A 21,418-nucleotide genomic window follows, 5' to 3' on the forward strand; every position below is an offset into this window, starting at 1 on the left:
TAAATACAACTCTAGTTAACAGTAATTTTCAATTATTCAGTAAATTTACATTAAAATGCATTATTTAATATAAAGTTTGGATTGGGTGTCTTAATTTCTAAAGCTACTTTCTCATGTCCTGTAGTGTCCTTGTGACAGAAAGCAAAAAGAAAGCACAAATAAGAATGCTTCATTTTTATATCTGGAACAAGTTTGGCTTTACATACACTTTAAAATGGCATTACCTGTGGACAGATGAACTGTTTGGTATAAAGTTTGAATTCTCAATACAATACCTTAGCAAATGTTTACCAAAACGGAGACATCAGGGGTCATTTTAGAATATATAGCTAAATAGTTAGCTATTTTCCATTTATTAAAGACAGAAACAAATTGAAACAGCTGCTATAGCACATGCTATAGAAAAAAAAATGGAGACACAATGTCCTGAGCATTATAACCCATCAAGCAGAGAATCCATTGACTGTTTTGTTCAATGATTCTGTGAAATTCTTCCAATAAAGTAAAAGATTTTGCCAGAGATAGGTAAGCGATAACTGTCTGGCAGACCTAAAATTCTCAGTAATGAAGAGGAATCTCTAAAGAAGGACTCACTGCATTCTTTGTTCAAAGATGGTGGAACTCATGAAAAAGAAGAATGAAGAAAAATGAAGCTACAGTTTAAAGCCACCAATCACAGTCTGTGTTTCATTTAAAAACGACACCACTTTTCCCAAACTGGCTTTAGAGTACTCTTCTTTATGCACATGTTGATCAAGACTTAAAAATAGCCTGAATTTTTTTTTCTTTTTAACAAACAACTTTGTACATAGAGGAAAACAGTATTTAGTATAAAAAAAAAAAAAGCACTGAAGAATCCAACAGATTTGAGATTTCGATTCACTGCTTATCCGATAGCTCCAATAGGAGATTAAGTACTTAAGATGACTTAATACAAAATATGATTGTCCATAACAATAAGGTGGGGGCTCCCAGAGAATGTGTCTAATTATGCAATGCTTTGCACATCATAAGTGAGGCAGCCATTAGACATTGTATTTGCACCTTCCATGATGCTTCTCTCAGCTATAAATTACACTCCGAATCCCTGCTTTGTAAGACATAGATCCTTTAATTATACTACTTCATCAGACTCCAAGCCATGCTCTTCATATAAAGTGTCCAAAAGGTTCAGCTGCTTTTCCATAGCTGGCAGGTATATATTAAGGTCTCTTAACATTGCAACATGGAAAAGATTGTTTTTCTCATCCCCTTCGTTTGCAGTCAGAGCAGCCACAAACCCTTCATATGTTGGAGCTGCCCTTAAAGCCAGCTGTAAAAAAGGTAAAAGAAATAGTAAGTGTTAAAATGTCTTTAATTTAACAATAGTCATTTATTTTACCCTATAGTGACTCCAGGTGCCAGGGTTGTCATGAATTAACTAGAAACAACTGGTGAATTATATATAAAATGTGTACTGTCTTGCCTCCCCAATGATTTGTAAGTCTGTTAAAAAAATCTTATGTTTTACACACAACACATTCTGCACACTACATAGTTCAAGCAGTTCCTAATAAATCATTACACCTTCTGATTCAGTAATTTAACTTTCTATGTCAGCCTCCCTACTAAACATTAAATTGGTATCATGACATCTGACAGAAGTGTGTGTGTTGTAAGGAAGACTAGCCAATATTACAAATCATTTAACATCGAAAAAATATAAATACTTATATTGGACGTAACCTAAACATATGCTAAAGATGCAAACTTACCGCAAATACACTTCGCACCACCCAGCCATGATATTGCCTTAGTGTTTTTCCATAGGCATTACCTGAAAGAAAGGTGGATCAGTTTTAAGATCCATGTGTTCACACATTCACTGCACATAACTTCTTGGCTGGTAAATCTACTAAAGTGTCTGCTGCTACACATAATAAATCTTTAACAGTCTACTGAATAACCTCCTATATTATATAACATCCAGATGCCTACCTAAAAGTGTCTGGGCTACTAAAATAAAATAAACTTTATTACTAGTATACCTACCCTTACCACAGTATAAAACTATGCACTATAAAACTATAGACAGGTTATGTCTATGAAGTCAATCAACAAAAAGTCAAAACAAGCAATGCATACTGTCAATAGGTTTCCTTAACAATTGACTTACTTAATGCTGTCTGAATATTGTTTTCACCATTCTTTACTTCAGTAAGGAACTGAAACAAAAACTTGAGTCCCCTGGGGAAATATGCAAATGAAAATGTTTGTGACTACTTTAAAAAATGTAAAATTAGCAACAAACAAATCAAGTACAGTCTGTCCAATATATGTTCTGCCACATGAGCATAATAGATTAATGGCATACTTGTACAGAACCTTATGTGTGTATCTATAGATCTCTATAAACAACTAGTGCCAATACAATTGCAAATACCAAATTATGACATGTATATTATTCCATGTTGTGAGAGATTATCGCAGCCACTGCCTGTACCTCTTTAGCCACAAAAGAGCCTCAGTTGCAGAGTTTCGTACTTGTGCCATATTGGCATTTACTTCATGGAGAACAATCTTTTGTAGTGTTGTGAACTCTTCTTTACTGGTGATATATTTCTGATTTATTTTCTATAAAAATACAGAAGTTGGACAAACAGGTATTCATTTACATATATTTAATATTATCATTGTTATTAATATGATGTTTCTTTAAAAACACATGCTTAAAGCAGAAGTAAACCCAAAACTAACCCAAATCAAAAAAATAAATAAATAAATAATTGATCAGTCAATCCGTCGGGAGGCTCCTTCCATTGGATCTCGTGTCGTCCAGGTATCCATCTTCGGCCCAGTGCAGAGGGAGAGCTAGTCGCCGACATCTTCTCCTCTCTTTATTTTGTGTTCTTCTTCTTACGTTACTGGATCTCCCACTGCGCAGGCATGAGATCGGGTGACGTAGATTGGGAAAAAACTTGCCGATCTCACTGCACATGCTTTCTATTGATGAAGGAAAGGAGCAAAGAGCCTGGGATGCGCGACATAGGTATCCCAGGAGGCTCTGCGCTCACATTCATTCTTGATTGCCTAGGAGATTGAGAACTAAGAGGGCGGTGCTGCACTTTTGGGTGTTGCACCAACAGACAAAATTTTTACTTTAAATAAAATGGTTGTCTATCCTTTTATGTAAAGTAAAAATTCTGAGTTTAGGTACGCTTTAAGCCCACATGGACTGTACCCAGCGTTTAAACTGAGCGTTCCAAGTTTGATATTCCTATTCCATTCAATAGGCCAGGCCATGCCAGAGCGTTTTCTTGATGGGCCATAGAGAAAACACATCATGCAGGTTTTGGAAAGTGTTAAAACATCATAAACTCTTCAAATACCCCACTGACATGAATGGATAATTGTTGGGCATTTGGGATGTGTTTTCTCCTATTTTAACTCTTCTCTGCCACATATCTTGGTTTAAAATGTCTTTATAAACACTTATAAAAAAACTGTTTGTGAGGTTCCACTGTGTTTACTGCTTCCTCACACTAGGACCAGCTGTCTCTCTGCAGCAGCCCCATAGTGAATGAATGTGGGGCAGCAAAACATGGGGAGCCACTTGAAATCATGCAATGTAGAGGCAGGTGTGAACCCTCCCTAAGAGAAATTGAGTGAGAAAGTGATCAGTTTGATCACAAATTGAAACAAAATGTTACACTGGAAGAAGAGAGAATGCTACAAAAAAAAACAAAACAAAAAAAACACACCAAAATAACCCTTGTAGCATTGTAATGTTCATAGAATAAGAATAAATATCACAGGCCATTCATTCACCTACCTTTATGTTCCCAACAAAATCCATTTTTACAGGTGCAAACACTGTTGGACCAAGCTTATCTGCAGAAAGACAAACAAGCTATTACCCACCCTTCTAAGAAAAAACAGCAAACATCTTTTCACTGACTGGTAACACTGAAGTCATTCTTCATTCTACAACTTTACATAACTTTTATGTCACATCTACTTATTACCTGTTACATTCCTGCCAAATACATAACCCATTTAGCTCTAGCTCTGGAGTAAAGGTTTGTCTTGCCAGATTACCATGCACAAATAACTAAAGTTTAAACTGACTGACACAAAACAATATTGTGAGACACAATGCTATAAAACAGGGTAAATGTGTAACTTCCACAAGCTTTCCATCCACTGGAAAATATAGATTCTTGAAAGAAATTAACGGAGGTTCTTACGGATGAAAGAAAAGTGGTCACATCACACTAATGTGGGTCAGCGGTAATGAGTCTGTCTGTGCAAACCTAATAAATATTTTATGGCCAGAGCTTGGCAGTAGAAAAAGCAGACATGCCAACCAGCCAGAAGCCACATCACTTCCAAGGACCGAAAGGCAACCCTACTGCAATACAACTGTATTGGGGTGGCTAGCACCCCAGGATGCAGGAGTGTCAGAGGTAGAGGTGCTGGCCCCACTGACAGGAGTGGCCCTTTTAATTGTGGTATTGGTGCTGGCCACTTTAATTGCTTAACCCAGAATTCTCAGGGATGTTGGACAAGCCCAGAGGTAATAAATGCTGGGGAGTACAGGAGGGAGGAGGCTATTGTGACCCGATCTGATGAGGCAGCAGTAGCTGAGCATGTGAGCTGCAGCCAGATTGTGTGGTCGCCCCCAGTCAATACGGCGTTCGGGCAGCCGTAATTGTAGCGGCTACTGTAATCAGGTGTATTCTGTCGGCTGTCACTGCCCTAGAGTTCCAGTGGGGTGGCTAATTCCCCACTGTGCGAGTGTTTGTGCAACCCACCGTGTGCATCCAACCGTGGGAGACACATCATGAGGAGCTTGCAGACTTCTAAAACTACATACAGCTAAGGATATTTGCTATTTGAACCATTGTTGGAAACTGTTACCCCCTTTGTATCTATTTCCCTATTGCATTCACCTTGTTTGTACCATCCAATACCTCAGATTCTGTAACTATAAGTTTGTTTATATTGCAAAATATTCAGTAAAGTGCATTTTATATTTCCTCCCTCTGTTTGGCCGACCTTACTTACCTTGCTTTTTCTCAACTACATGTACAAAATGGTAGTGCTGGCATTTGATGGAATAGGAGCAACTGAGGCCCTGTAGCTGCGGTTTACTGCAAGTCTGAAATAGCCCTTAATCTGTGCATCTTAAAAATGATAATATGCAGGCTACAATACCCAATACAATGAATACATACCCAAAACAGGGACTATTGCATAACAGGAATCCAGGAAATACTCTGTTGGAATGCCGTCTTCACCTTCATACACTAGATCACTAAATCTTGACCATACACAAAAACAAACACCACATGATGTAATTATAGCACAAAACGACACATATGAAATAGAAAAAATAGAAAATCATCAGTAAAAACTACTTTTGGGGGGTCTATGGCAGATATTAGACTGTCAACTAAACTAGAGACACAGAGTGACAGAAATGTCCTTTGAAAAGGACTGCAATTTTTAGTCCTAGGTAAAAAATGGAAATAAAAATAATGGGATACAAGAATGACTATACCTTTAGTTCATTCACCTGGCATTATATCAGGCCTCATATCTAATCTAACTTTACTCAACAAAACACAGAGCGTAAAGGGAATCTCTGGTAAAAGGCTAAATACACTATTTAAATTTATATTCATAATATGGCAAAAGGGCTGTGGCAGCTGACCATCAAATCACACCTACGGGAGATCGTTAGACATCCTGCCAATGATTTCTATAGGCAAACTAATTAAAGTATTGTACATGACACATTTACTTCCCTATTCAGCAATGAAGCTTCCTTTGATATGTCAGTCTCAAACCTGCTAATTTGACAATGATCTAGTGCCATCCCCCTCAGTCCCAATGAGCAGAGGCTAATTTAGGATGCAACAATGATAAGCAACAGAAAGGTTATCCAGGAAGAAAAGTGTCACAATCATGCTGGTTAAAAGGACAAATTATGTTAAAGGTAAAACAGAAAACTTTAGTATTTGGAGGTTTGTTTCGTTTTTCTTTTTTTAGTAATATAGAGATCTATGTAAATGTAATACCTGTGAGTCATTTTGCTGAAAAATGTTTGAGGCAGCTCTTCCCCTGTACCTCCCCCACCTTCATCCGATGACCCTCCACCTTCATCCTGCTGCAATGCCACAAGTTCTACAGGTACACTGGAATGTGTGTCTGTTTCATCCTTTAGGTCGCAGACAATCAAGCCCTCTGAGGAAACATCATACAGTGAACTTTCAGCACCTGAAAAGATGGATTTTGCTTTATAACTCACAGCAACAAAGCTGACCTTTATTCTCCTTATTTTAGTACTGCAGAGAAGCCCATACAACTGTGCAATACTGAAAGAAAAGCTGGAGCTTAGCTTTAAATGGTTCAATAGGTACAAAATTTAAATAGAGAGATTCTACTCTCCAACTTTCCTCATTCTATCTGCAAAAAAATAAATAAATAAATGACACATGATAGGCAGCACCAGTGTGAAATTTTATACCGTGCAATGTATATGAAAAACTTAATAAACATTTTATTTGCTTTCTTTTTTAATGGCCAACACTCATTCAGTTGTAAATCTGAGTTTAAATGCTAAAGGGGTTATATCTACTTTTTAAATATATAGGTTTCCACAGAGACAAGTTTCAGGTCTAAACAAGAGCTTCCTAAAGACCTCAGGGAAACAGAAACTTCCCAACATTCTTGAGAGATGTTCTCAGATAAACAAGCATGTTTTAGTTTTGTACTAAAGGTGCAACAGGACCTTTACACACTAAAGCTTACCTGGACTGTCCTTCTGTGTTTCAGTTTCCAGAGAAGCCAAGGGAACTGATTCTAGCATTTTCAAACCAAGTATATGGATGTTTTCAATTGGCGAATTGTCATGATTATTGGTCTCCTCTTTTGAAGGGCCATTTTCCAAGTTGTTATTTAATTCCATCTTCCTAGAAAAAAATGCTTAATTTTAAAGCTGAACTCCAGGCAAACAGCTGAATACACAGAAAAAAAAATGGTTTAACCAGCAAACAATTTGAAATTCAGTTTGGTTTTAAGATTTTGCGTCTGGAAAAGTGGGAGACCTGATCTTCCCCTAATGCAGGTAATTACCAATTAGAGGTCAAGGAAGCTGCAGACTCAAACCTATTTCCCTGATCACTCTACTCTGTCCTACATTTTGAATTCTCCTTGCATTCAAGTACAGACTATGTGCTTTTGTATTGCTTCGCCCTCTAGTCTAATCTTTGTTGTATGGCAACCAAGTTTGATTCAGGTAGCTAAACAGCTTGCAATTTAAAAAACGAATACATATAAGGATGTATTGTTATTATATTACACTAAAAATATTTGTTTAACAGAAAGTTAAGTCATTTTTTATAGGTTACACATTTTGTACTGGTGTATACAAATATAAAGTTGGAGGAGTGTAAGAGTTTTAGGTGGCCTGTGCAACAAAAAAACTTTTCTATATTAGCTGCATCTGTGTATTGGGACCCCATAAGGATGCACAGATCTGTATATCAAGTCACAATGTGCAGGACCAACTTGCATGGAAGAGATTTTTGTTAGAAGGGCTGTAAGCAACAGTGGAGGCCGTGGCTCTGGAACTAAGGAAAATAGGCATCTAAGGAGAATGATATCCGAGTGATTTAGCTTGGGAAGCTGCAGGGGAGGGGGCATATAAAAGTTTAGATGAAACAGCTATTGTATTACAGTATGGTTGTTTTTCAAGAGAACATCCTCTCATACCTTTGTGCCGAGACATGGCCAGATAAAGTAGAACGACGCACCTGAAAGGAAAACATACAACAGGAGCTCTGAGAAAAATCTGCCAATATGTAACAAGAAAAGGTACAGAAAAGATACAGAAAGGACAAATAGATGAGGTCAGCTAAACTCAGCACAACTGCTACCATCCTGTATTTACTAGTTGTGCAGTCACATTCTGTACAATATTAGATAGGGGTTCTATTTTGTTTACATTGTTTATAGTCTAAGCCTATAATACTAGTAAAGGTGATCATTTACTAAAGTATAGTTGATTCAGGACAATTATGTCCCACTTATGTCATAAGAACAGATATACAATATTGTGTGCAGGGGAATGCTGCCCTGTCATGTTGGAAACACTTTCTGCTCTATAGACTTCCCGATTACTAATACCTGGCATACATTAGGTACCTTGTTTGGTCGGAGGATTGAGAGGTGTGGAGAGCCAGGGGGTGTGCCAGATACCAGTGTAGACGTGAAGGTGGCATTTGCAATCTGCATACACTCCTCGAGTGTCTTCAGGAATGTATTGCATGTGGACTTCAAAAGGGCTCCCATATCAATTTTATCCTGCCAGAGTGATAAACATATTATTGTTAAAAACAAAAAAAAAAAAAAGATGGGAGGGACATGTTCACCATTACCATAGGGACTCCAAAAGTATTGGCCTTGATGTTTATTTACTCTGTCACTCACCCTCATATTAATGGATAAGTGCAGCTAACAATCTCTGCATGTGAAGTTTGGCATTTTGATAATTCACGGAAAGATCAGGCAGGTAACTGCTTATTGCACAAGCAACATCGCTTTTCCCTGTCTGCAATCAAGCCCTGGGTTTTAAACTTTAGTCCTGCTTTAGGAGATGGCAGTGATATGCAGTCACATGTCTGTGATTAATTCAAAAAAAATTTGTATGCGATCTAGGTAGATTAAGGTTTGTTGGAACTTTCAGTTACTCATTAACTGTGCCAATTCCCCAATCCTGCGTATCTTATTGATCTACTGCATTACCAGACTATCAATGGGCGTGCTACAAATTTGGCACATGCTGTATACTCAAAAGATCCCTATTACCTCATATTTTAAAAGACAAGCAAAATGTTACAACATTGAAATGACATAAATGAAGCAATCTCTGTGACAGTAACATTTAGCACATATTAAGCCAGAGAGGCCACAGAAACTAAGATAGATAGTAGGTATCAGTTAAAGGGGATCACAAGTTAAAACTATAAAAAAGTCAAAGATTCACATATACATACCTGAGGATCTGATGTATTAGGAGTAGAGGTTTCCTTTGTTTTGTTCACTTGTTGGACTAAAATATCACAATACAGCCTTAGTTCAGACATCTTCGTTTTCAGGGCCTCTGTGCTATCACTAAACTCTGAAACAAAAGAGAAAAAATTTTAGCCAAAATAAATACAGACCATTCGACCTGGGCCCATGCTTTAAATTCGCCAGAAAACCAGAATACTATATACAGTACTGAAATTTAAAGTATATGAGCAAAGAATGAAAAAGAAAAATTGAGGAAACATTGTTAAGTCTTAAATAGCCTTTGATCTGTGGTTTCTAAAAGATGCATCATTCTGTATTTTGCAACCTCCCACTTGCTCCAAAATGTGTGAATAAGAAGTAAAGAAAGGGTAGTGCTTCAGCAGCAAACCCACTGGCCTGTTTTATGTTTATAATCAGTACAATTTAAATTGTAAAAGAAACTAATTCACATCTATATATATTACAGTAATAGACAGTAGGATCCAGAAGATAAATCCCAGGAAGAAAAAAAGCTGTCTGCTCTGGTTTCAGTAAAATATTTTTTTAATATTTCATTGTAGTGTGCTTTAAATCATAATTAGTTTTTACAGGAATTTACCATCTTTAACAGATTATGCTGGAGAATGTTCTTGACATGAAATAAATACATTGTAGGTTTACAAGCCTTTAGTGTTTGCGTACATCATTGCACCATAAAACATTAAATTCTAAAATATTCAAGCAAATGTTATAGTATATAGCATTAGGTAACTGAAAGGAGAATCCTTGCCCACACCTACACTATGCACTAAAAATATTTCGCATTTAGTAAATCATTATCCTTATCATACTTAGGATTCAAATTTCAGAGGCAGATCATTCTTTGCTGAAGTAAAGGGAAGAAGACTTAGCTTGATGACACTAAAAGACTAATTTTTATTGTGAATGGTAATAGGTAATTTATTTATTTTTTCCTTTCTTTCCTAAACTCATGTGAAAACATTTATTTCTAATCTTATTAAGAAAAAGGTTGACCATATCTTTATAAGACAGGCATACTGGTAGGCAATATCCTATCTAAATCACAGGATTTGACTAGATGGCAGGTCACCAATTTAGAGAATTAAAACCTTAATCTGCATTTCAACAGATGTGATGATATAAATCTTTCTTCATGCTGGAAGAAATCTTTCTTCATGCTGGAAGACATGTATGCTAGGCGTAACACAAACAGTATTTGTTGTTCTTGTTTGTAGTTTGGATTCAGCTCCTAAATGTATTCATACAATTATAAACAAGGATAATGGATGACAATGTATTATTATTATTGTTAAACTGTTTTTATAAAGCACCAGCATATTACACAGTGCTATATATTAAATAGGGGTCACAAATGGCAGAAAAGATACAATCAATGACACAGGAGTAGGAGAGGACTCTGCCCCAAAAGGGATTACAAATTAAGTGGTTGGGTAGAGTTGTAAGGGAAGGGGAATTATATAATTAATATAAAATAATCTAAAACTGTCTAGAAAAGGATCTGATGGCATACAGTAGGTTTTATTGCACAAAAAGGTGCAGTTTTAACACTTGATCTGCAGTTGTCAAAAGCTGTTAAGATTTGGCTATCAGCGAAAGACAAGGACTATTACATTAGAGACTTTTTATAAAATAAAATTTGTGAAATAAATCATAACAGCTATATAGCTGGAAATGATTTCTCATTGGCTACTTGATGTCACTGCACTTATGCACATTACTCTTTCCCAACATGGATGTTATCCAAGTGACATTTGGAGTGCCAAATTTAGAGACTGTGTGTAATGTCTCATAAGTGTTTACGAGTAAAACCAAATATGATTATCTTGCTGAATGTCACAACTGCTAGCCCCTGCATTGCTTAAAAGTTTTCAATTGTGGGAAATTGTGAAGGATGGTTTATAATGCCTTTCTGGAAGTTTTAGAGGATACGTTAGATTAGACTTATTTTTCTATATTCTTATTTCTCTTATTTTATCTAAGTTACGTTACCAAGCTCATTTATATTACAGTATGCAATTGTACAAAAAGCAGGCACATGTGCTATTCTCTTTTTACTTCCTGCCTTAGTGATATTCCAAGAAGTGAGAGAAGAACTTCCCAAAGTCAGGGGAATTCTCAACTATGTCCCCATTTAGAGAATTCCCTTAACTAATCACTACCAGCAATATTAACAATAAGCCAATGTAAGGACTGAAAACAAAAAAAAGTCAGGTTCTATGGAGCAAATGTTTACTCTAGGCCAGCCATGATACCCTAGCTATCTTAGCTGCTTTTTTCAATATAGTGAGAAGGGTGGAGAACTCTGTAACATAACTCCAGCTACATATGCAGTATCTGCATGTTCCTTTATTCTTTGCTTTGCTACATTATCTTAAGGATATTTAGGTTACAGCCACTCCTACAGGAAACATTTCAAAGTGACATTGTGAAGGCACACAAATACAGCAGAACTGATGATTCAGATAATGCAGATTTAATTCCAGTCCTCAGAGAGAGAACCAGAGCCACCTTCTGCTGCAGGTATGAGGGCACATTTACATAGACTGTGCATTAACCTTACTTACCCTTCTCTTTCTTGGTTCTTATATCAGTTAAACAAGCCTTTGCAGATCCCAGTGCCACCAGCCACTGCTGTCGCTCTGCTGCAGTCCTGGCTTTCAGATAGAAGTACTGTTCTCCTGGAATAGCTAGGTCCATCCGAGTGTTATCTGTAGGATGAACTGGCAATACAATAGGACATGGTTTAAAAGGTATCTAGTAAATATAGTAACATGCAATCTAAAGCTGCGTACACACGTCAGATTTTTCTCGCCCGATAATCGGCATCAGCCAGATATCGGGCGAGAATCTGGCGTGTGTACAGTCGGCGTCGTTCATCGTCCGTGGATCCGCCCTGGCGGATCCACGAACGATGAGCAATCCTAATGCAAGGGAAGGGGGAGACCGCGCAGCAGGGTGCTGCTCCGTCGCTCTCCCCCTCCATAGAGCAGAACGGCGCTGTATGTACAGCACCGTTCATGCATCGTGTAGTCCTTTGTCGTTGGAAAGGATCGTGAAAGATCCTTTCCAACGACAAAAATTGTCGCAAAAGTGTACGCAGCTTAGGACAATAGAAAATATTTAACGAAAAACACTTTTTATTAGTATACTAGTAAAAATTTGTACAATTTTACAATAAGGATATGTAGCTATTTTGGATACAAATATTTTAACCTTTAGTTACTGGCTTCAGGGCTTTTGTCGACAGACACTGGATTGTGATAATGAGCTTGCTACTGACATCAGTTTGATATGGTACAGAATTCATGGTTAGGTGCATCCGACAGTAAAATGTATCTCCTCACATCAGAAAAATTGGTGGTATATCTTCTTACAGGTATTTACCTTGGATTTCACAGACAGCCATCTGAATACTCCCCTTACAACCCTTCCATGCATCTTCACGAGAGTCATAATAAGAGAGAATTCCTCCGCACAAAAGAAACCAACGTGGCTGCCATCCTATAGGAAAGACAATAGATATATGTAATGGTAATGTACACTGCGGCTATCTCTCTCTCTGTGAAGATCTGGTGTTGTCATTCGCTTCTTGTACACAGCAATTTCAGAATTCTATATTCTAGTACTTTAAAATTGTAATTTAAATACAGTGCTCTCCCCACAATTTTTTTTTAGCTAGGTGGTCGAAAAGTGAGCAGCAACACATGACAAATTTAGTGTTCCCATAAGAATACAATATCCCCTATAAAAGTCTGCAATTTTTCTACCACCCCCTATACTTTGTTCCAACATTAAAATGTCTACTATCATCTTTATTATTATTACTACACCCTAATTATATAGCGCCAACATATTACAAAGTCCTTGGGGAGAACCTGCAAACTCCATGCAGATAGTGCCCTGGCCAAGATTTGAACCTGGGACCTAGCCCTGCAAAGGCCAGAGTGCTAACCTCTGAGACACCGTGCGGCCCTTTCTATAATACCCCAATTGTCCAGTGTCCCTGTACCAGCCAAAAGGGGCTGGGGAGAATACGAATATATTTACTTTAGTACACAGCCAACCATGGCTCATGACATAGGTGTTCTCATGAATACAAGGAAAGATTTACAGGCCCCAAGATCTGTCAGACTAACATCATAACAAATTCAACAATATAAAATATCAAGATATAAAATGACAGGTAAATGACTATTTAAACTTTTTTGTTTTATTGGAGGTTTTGTAAAATACCAAATTGAATGGTATGGGTTATATATAATGCCAATCACAGTTTACAAAATTAAACCAAACTTAGAAAAGACATCTCCCCTTTCTCATAATGGTTATATGAACAAATCCAAACTGCAGTATAACAAAAAGCTCCTGTAAAACAAACACACAGGCTGGGGTAGGTAGAAATTGCCAAGATGTTTTAAAATGAAAAATATTATGGGATATGAAAACAGTATGGAAAATGGAACAGAAGAACAAAATAAGAGGGAAGTGAGAGAGGGCAAACCTCCATCTATAGATCAACTTCAAATCAGGGTAAATACTGTTAACATTACTGGTCCATTGTCATGTCATAATTTATGTAAATGACAGTTTAAAGAAAAGCTGTAAATTTACATAGAGTGTAAAAAATGCATGAGGTTAACTTTACTACTTGTCAAAACATCAAGCTAATCAATGATGAAGACATGAACCCTGCTTTTTTACCTCTGTTTGCAGGGAAAAGGTACCAATAGGCCCAATATATAAGAAACCAACATCTCTGGATCTACTTCCTGTTTACCCCAGAAATTGATCTAAGCTGGGTGGGAAGAAATTGTAGGTGGGTGGCAGCCCCTGTATAGTGACCCAATGCATTAGTAACCACCCATAAACAGCTGAGTGGCTACAGAAAAGAGTCAGGTGGTGCGCCCAGCTAAAAGGGGCCGGGGAGAACACTGTCTACTTAAGGTTTTATTATATATGGTCTTCAGTTAGATAGTCTAATGCATTTTTTTTTAAACATTATACATCAGGTGGAGAGACTGAGGAGGACAGCACATAGAATTATTTTTTATTTAAAAACATATTTTCTGTTGAACAATGAACAATGTACACCAAACAGCTGCCCTAAAAAAAGAAAATACATCTCCTTTTTCAATCTTTTGTTGCATTGGTGTTGCTAATGTTTTGCAGCCTTAGTGTAGCCACTTCCCATAATGGCCTTATAGTATTTCCCAGTCCAGGTTTTCTTAATGACGGAATATATGCTGATATAGCAACTTGTTTCTACCAAAGAAGTTTTTCTACTTCTATTACATGTGTAAACTAGGCTGACATATATTAAAATTAAAGGTAAAGAAAAACACAGTCATTGCTCATTGTGAAACTAGGAGTTGATGGTGTGATGAATGTCCCAATGACTATACAACCACGTGATAATTCACACTGCTGGTGTCATTCACCTTCCCGAAGACTTGCCAACACCATGAATTAATACAATTGCACAACAACTGGATCCATCAGAGACATCAGACAACTGGGCTGTGACATGTGTTGTCTCAAACAAACAGCAGGTTTAGAGTACATTGACCCCTTTTATGGCAAAAATATGTGCTCCCGTATGCAAGTTTTACATGTGCTGCGTTTGGCAAATTTGCCATGAGTTACACATTTAAAGGAAACAGGACAGGCCAATGCTTCCTGTTTTTTGTACCCAAATACACATAAACGAAATTATGCCATTTTTACTGCAAAGTGCTTTTTCAGGAAGAACCTGTTGGTAACATTTTACCAAACTCTGATTGCACTAAAAGAAGAAATTATATCCTTTAAAAAAAATTCAAATGCTGGAGGTGTGACCTTATATATCCTAATGGCTCTTCCTACCATCGATGGCTGATCTCTTGTTCAGAACCTCTAAGTGAGAATCTTATCCAATGCTAACATTTTTAGCTTTTTCTGAAATTTACTCATACAGCAAAACTGGGACAACTCACTGTCACCAAGACAATAGTTCAGCCAAGTAATTGTACATATAGCATGAATGACCGCTCAGACCCAGTACTGGAATATATGTATAAGGCAACAAACTGCTTGCCAATACCAGCTAATTCCTGCGCTATGCAATCCTGGATCAAACCATTCACTTATTTACTTAAAACAGACCTTCCACATCCATTTTAGTTTTTATTTTCCTGGTAGGTTACTTTTACCTCATGTGCTATGCGTTTCTTCCATTTATCAGTTGCCATCTTCATACTAACCTAATAGACAGCCAACTGTTCCCTGGTTTTCTGCAGCTGACCAATTGATGACAGAGAGCCAGATCTTGCCCAAGTGCAAAGCGAGATCTAGCACAGACATTTTGTCATCTTAGCAGGAGTGAGAAATTGTGTGAGAATATTTGTAGTTTGTGCGCAACTTACTGCTTCCTTAAATTATGTAACATAGAGGTTGCGGGATTTACCCGTCCATCACCCCAGCCTAGGTTAGAAAAAGGGAAACCATGTAAAAAAAAACATAAACTAATCTGACATTCATGCTAAATTGTCCTCTAACCTAAATTGTAATCTAACCCCAAAACATGTTTTAGTTTGGGATGAAAAAAGGTTTAAACTTCCGTTGAAACACACAAAATAAAGGAAGATCAGATCTGACCACCAAGGCAGAGACAATGTTATGTTTTATCTCTTTTGAGATTTACCAAAATCTTTGCAACGGGACAGAAAATATTTGTTGTTCTTACTGTATTTGGAAAGCTACCTGACAAAACAAAAAATGAATCTTAGATTGTAGGCTCTTTGGGGCAGGGTCATCTCCTCCTCCTTTGTCTCTTGTCTGTATCTGACTGTCATTTGCAACCCCTATTTAATGTACAGAGCTGTGTAATATGTTGGTGCTATATAAATACTGTTCATTATTATTATTATTAATAATAATAATAATAATATTATGGCAATTAAGAAAACAGAAGCCAAGCAGAGGCCTGCAAAAGCCAAGGGAGCTGATTGTTTACTTTCAAATAAAAAGAATAAATTCCCCAAATCCCTGTAGAAGACAAAACTATGAGGCCAACAGAGACGGAAGACTGTGCAGCGAGGATACCAACAACCTTACAAACACAGACTATTTCATACTATGTAATACTTTCTACTGCATCCAAAATAATTAGTGAAACAAATGATGAGTTTATATATTATGCGGTCCTAAGAATGCCTTTGTGCAATGGTACACTGGGTGCCGCTCACTCGTTCTGCCCCCTCCCCTCTCCATGGAGGAGAACGGCACTGTATGTACAGTGCTCGTTCATTCATCTTTCAGTCTTGAAAGTTCGTTTCCACCGACAAAAATCTATGTGTACACAGAGAACTGAACCAAGGATATCAAGACAAGACTGTAGCCACTGTGCTAGAGAGAGTGCTCTCTCTATATATATTATCTATCTACATATATATATATATACACATACACACACACACATACACACACACCCTGTGTGATGTAAAGATATAAAGTGCCCCAATGGCATTGTTATGGGCTTATAAACTTTACAACGACAGGGAGTAGGACCTGACAGGTCATTTTTGAATCCTGTTAGGCTTGTATGTATAGAAGCACAAGAATAGCTTGGAAACCAAAAATAAAAAAACAAATAACTATTGTGAACAAAAGGTAACATTAAAGTTTACCCCTCCTAGTAAAACCAGTCCACTCATTCTATAAATAGTAGCTATGATGTAAGGATGTATGAGAAAACCTAATAAATGCTTTTAGAAGGAAACCCCAAATGTCAGGGGACCGGAATGCTATGGGGCAGGGTGTAGTAAAATGTTTCCAATGTCAGGGTAAAGGTCTTTCGTCAGACTGAGAGCTGGGTGGTGTGTTATAACACTGAGAAGAGGCAAGATACCAGGGGACTGCACGGTCTGCTCTCACAAATTGAAATATTTACATAAACATTATTAAAACAGCTGCGACTTTTTCGTGACAATAAAATTAGGATCAAGACAGGTTCAATAAAATTGACAATTTTTATCCAATGGGAACGAACATGATTTATTTACAGTAAAAAAAAATATGAAACACAGAGATATATAGGAACCTTTACTAACATAAAAATTGTAAAAAATAAATCAAGTTGAACAGGATTTCAAGTGCTGGAGCAGTACATGCACTGCAGGGATCATAGCAAATCTTATTACAGATTATTTTTTTTATGTTGTGGAAAAGCAAGTATCACCCAGATCCAATTAGGATACATGGACTGTTTCTCTGGCATTTTAATGTTTAGGCTGGGTGGGAAGAAGCTGTGGGCTAGACATGACAAATTTAGTTGTTGTTGCTATTGGAATCCAGTAAGTCCTATAATTCTATCAGCTTTCTACCGCCTCCTAAACTTTGTTCTAACTTTTAATGCCCCGACTCACACACCACATGGTATGTCCCATTTACTATCATCTTTGTGTTTTGCTGTCTGGTGCTCCTTTATTGTGACCTAACTTTTCAGTAACCACCCAAAAACAGACGGGGATATACACTCTATTATGTATTTAATACTGATAAGGAAATATAGATTAATCACGGTTAAAAAGATTGATATAAAAACGGATATTAGCTTTTAGTACTATTAGGTTTACAAGGTGTGAAGTTCATGAGTGAAAACAAAAAGGGAAGACACTGATATTTCACCAAATTGTATAATAATCAATGGTATTTAAAGGGTGATGATCATAATGAAAATCATGCAAACTTAACTACTTGTCTTTTTAATATAATAAACTTAAATACAATTATTGAAATACAAAAACAACCGGGAGAACAATGCTCATGTTTAAAATTTTCATTTTTCTCAATGGGACAGTCTACACCAGGCATGTCCAAAGTCTGGCCCGGGATCAGATTTCCACCGGCTCACAGCCTCTGTCATAAAATCAATAATATGTGGCGCGCCAGCACAGCACTGTTGGCCACAGTATAAAATACATGCGTACAAAAAACTTATATTTTATATTTCATTAGAGTCGATCAATCACCTTGCAATTATCGGCCCGCTACTCGGCAGGCATATTCAGCTGGACGGGAGTCCCCGTGTGTGCACAGGGAATCCCCTACCTCAATATAGCGAGCGTAAGCTGTGTGGCACCTGCATAGACCAAGCCCACTGTGATTCCAAGAACATGCTCTGCACAGAGCCCACACTGACACCGGACCCGTGCACAGGGAATCCCTCACGTCATCCTGGTGGGCATGTGCTGTGTGGGAACTAACCCTGAGTACATGCTGAATGGTGGGCCCCCTCACATTTTCACCTCACCAAATCTGACCCTCTTTGCAAAAAGTTTGGACACCCCTGGTCTACACCAAAGTGTTTTCTTGATGGGCTGTAGATAAAACACATCCTGCAGATCCCAGAAAGTGTTAAAACATCTTTAACTGCTTCAAACACCCCCAATGAAATGAATGAGATTTATATCGGTCTTATCTGGAAATTTTGCCCTCTTCTATCTCTTCTCTGCCACATACTTTGGTTTATGCCCTTATAAATGCCCAGAAATTCATACGAAAGCTCTATGGACTTTTACAATAAAAGAGGACCTATCATCACAATGACAACCTAATTTAGAAGAGTTTTTTTCTCTTTTACATGATGAAAAATATGTTTTCTTAACCACCTTGCAGTTATGCCCGACCTTCGCTCGGGCAAAAAAAAACTGCAAGGATGGTTAAGCCCGAGATTTTGTACATCCATACTTACCTGGTCCCCCTGTGCTCATCCAGCGTCGTCCTCCATCGATCATCGCCGATCTCTCCAGCGTCGGGTGCCTTCGCCGGGTGACAGCGGGACCGGTAAGAAGCCGGCCGGCATCTTACCTGGACCCGCTCATCGTCCCACGTCGTCCTCGCTCCAGCGCCGGATGATCTCTGCAGGGAGAAGCCGTCCGGCGGAGAAAAAAAAAACCGGACGGCTCCTCCCTGCGTGCGTGATGACGTCGGCGCGTGTGCGGGAAATTCAAACTGAAACTCATTCATTCATTTTGTATTGGATTCAATACAAACTCCTGTATTGAATCCAATACAAAATGATTCAAATAGATACAAAGTATATAATTGGTAAATTCAAACTGTCATTTTGTATTGGATTGGATACAAACTTGCGTATCCAATCCAATACAAAAAAAAAAAATAAAAATAAAAGTAAATAACTTGGAAATTCAAATTTATATTTTGTATTTGATTGGATACAAACTTGCGTATCCAATCCAATACAAAAAAAAAAAATAAAAATAAAAGTAAATAACTTGGAAATTCAAATTTATATTTTGTATTTGATTGGATACAAACTTGCGTATCCAATCCAATACAAAATAATTCAAATAATTACATAGTATATACCTGGTAAATTCAAACTGTCATTTTGTATTGGATTGGATACAAACTCCCGTATCCAATCAAATACAAAATAATTCAAAACAAACTCCAATAAATACAGAATCAAAGTTTTAAAAATTGCCACACTAGGGAGGTGTTTTAGAATAATATACTACTTTACAATATACAGAGTTACTGCTTTTTCAGTATTTATGATTTGTTTACATTGCTGATTTTTGTGTTTTTCCTTTAATTTTATTAAAAGTAATTTTTTTTTTTTACATGATTGTGTGTTTCAAACATTTTTTATATTCATATTATCTACTAGAACCCTTGTTCGGACATATTTCTGTAAGTTACAGGTCTACAATTTAAAAAAAAATTTCATGAAAAACAGTATATCACTTTTGGTACAGAAATCTAGACCTCAGTGTAACGCTCAGGAGGTTAATTTTTTTTTGTTATTAAATGTTCTGCTGTTTCTGTTTTTCTACTGCCAGGGTAGTAAAGACTGAAGAGGATTCCTTCAGCCCACTGGGATAATAAAATCACAATACCAGGGGTCTGCAGACTGCTACCTCTGCGTATGCTCAGCCTCACACATGTGCAGAGTGAGATCGGTGCTTGTTCATTTACATTTGAAGGACACATCGCCGGATCTTGCGCCTGTGCAGAGCAAGATTGGGATACCGTTATGATGAAGCCGGAACAAATAAAATGGTGGCATGGGAGCCCTGGCAGGAAGACGGAAGCCACACAGCGCAGGATTTGCTGGCTGCAAAGTTGCACTTTAAAAAAAGAATATGTAAAGTTTTTCCTTTACATATACGGGTTGTCTACTCCTTGAAGTGGCACCCGCACATGTGTAGCCCGGAGTCCATGAAATTAGTGGTCTGTGATGTCCACAAGGTTGGTGACCACTACGCTAGAGGGACTGTCTTACAAACTACCTTCATGAAAGGTCCTTTGCAGGGAATGCCTGTGATCTGACCCTGTGCTCTGTGCTCACTGGAAACAGAAGAAAGCCAATAGCAGACTGACAATACAGGAATGTGCAGAATACAAAAATAAATGAAATTTACATTATTGAGAAAATGACAGAATGAAATAGAATATTCACACCAATCAGTGACCATATTGTTTGCTATGGGGAGATTGTATAAAACAAGGCAGAGAGTGCTGAATATTGGGAATATAGAGGAGAGGGGGTTGTGGAGGGTCAGGAGCAGCCTAGCTCAATCTTTGTAACTTGGGAGAACTCTTAAAATAACTTTCAGATGTTCAGGGAAAAATATTATATCCACATATCACGGTATATTAGTGTGGTGATCAGTGGGATGAATGTCTCTTACATTGCTGGCCAGTGGGACGAATGTCTCTCACATTGCTGGCCAGTGGGATGAATGTCACCCTGACAGATAGATAAATAGATCATTGCTGTCACTTGTACTGACCTGAGAGGCACAAACTGCTCAGGAAGCCCCAGTAACCTGTGGAAAGCCCTGGAACATGGAGTGTCCCTGTAAGTCAGCAATGGTATTGTCCAGCCATATTGACACCCTCAGTAAAGTTGGCATTACATTGCCCCACCCTGAGCACAGCAGCCTTGCCCTGGTCTCCCGCAGAGCCTCCAGTACTCACCGCTCAGGTAATTGGTCCACTTGTACAGGAGTCCCTCCATGCTGCTGGCAGTGGATGGGCCCCACACGCTCCGGACAATAATCCCGGGACAGGCAGTGACAGGCAGCACGGAACTCAACGCATTCCCGTCGTGAATAGCAACCACCAGCCGGTCTGTGTAGGAAGCAGACGCCGGTGACGTCACGGACCGCCCACTTTACGTATCAATCAGCAGAGAATAAACAAGAGTCAACACGCCACGAACCTTCTTCCGGGTGTACGAATTCAGCCAATCGGATTCTAGGGAAAAAAGGCGTGGTTTGAGTTCTGCCCAATGAAAGAGAGTACCAGGGCCACGTGCACGCCTATTCTT

General features: G+C 38.0%; 1 protein-coding gene across 2 annotated transcripts; it reads right to left on the reverse strand.

The window, feature by feature from the left end:
• Nucleotides 1–311: 311 nt before the first annotated feature.
• On the reverse strand, nt 312–21,262 carry PLEKHA8 (pleckstrin homology domain containing A8). 2 transcript variants are annotated; one of them, XM_072412465.1, is made up of 14 exons: nt 21,067–21,262; nt 12,466–12,582; nt 11,646–11,801; nt 9,042–9,166; nt 8,191–8,349; nt 7,759–7,799; nt 6,796–6,956; nt 6,063–6,228; nt 5,217–5,302; nt 3,812–3,870; nt 2,483–2,613; nt 2,156–2,226; nt 1,755–1,816; nt 312–1,312 (listed from the first exon to the last, which is right to left on the reverse strand). In XM_072412465.1, the coding sequence occupies exons 1-14, from the start codon at nt 21,104–21,106 to the stop codon at nt 1,115–1,117; spliced, it is 1,572 nt and encodes a 523-aa protein (XP_072268566.1). In that variant the 5' UTR covers nt 21,107–21,262; the 3' UTR covers nt 312–1,114. The 2 variants fall into 2 exon arrangements, with proteins under 2 accessions (XP_072268566.1, XP_072268565.1); XM_072412464.1 differs by having other exon boundaries at nt 6,063–6,261; nt 21,067–21,261.
• Nucleotides 21,263–21,418: the final 156 nt, after the last annotated feature.

The sequence above is a fragment of the Pyxicephalus adspersus genome, chromosome 5 (genome assembly GCF_032062135.1).
Source record: "Pyxicephalus adspersus chromosome 5, UCB_Pads_2.0, whole genome shotgun sequence".
NCBI lineage: Eukaryota > Metazoa > Chordata > Amphibia > Anura > Pyxicephalidae > Pyxicephalus > Pyxicephalus adspersus.

Excerpts from the sequence above, each read along its gene's own strand:
- PLEKHA8 (XM_072412464.1), bottom strand. The coding sequence starts at position 21,106 with ATGGAGGGACTCCTGTACAAGTGGACCAATTACCTGAGCG. Across the intron at positions 8,350-9,041 it reads CTAATACATCAGATCCTCAG|GATAAAATTGATATGGGAGC; the intron begins GTATGTATATGT and ends TCACTCTGGCAG. Across the intron at positions 6,262-6,795 it reads AACACAGAAGGACAGTCCAG|GTGCTGAAAGTTCACTGTAT; the intron begins GTAAGCTTTAGT and ends CCATCTTTTCAG.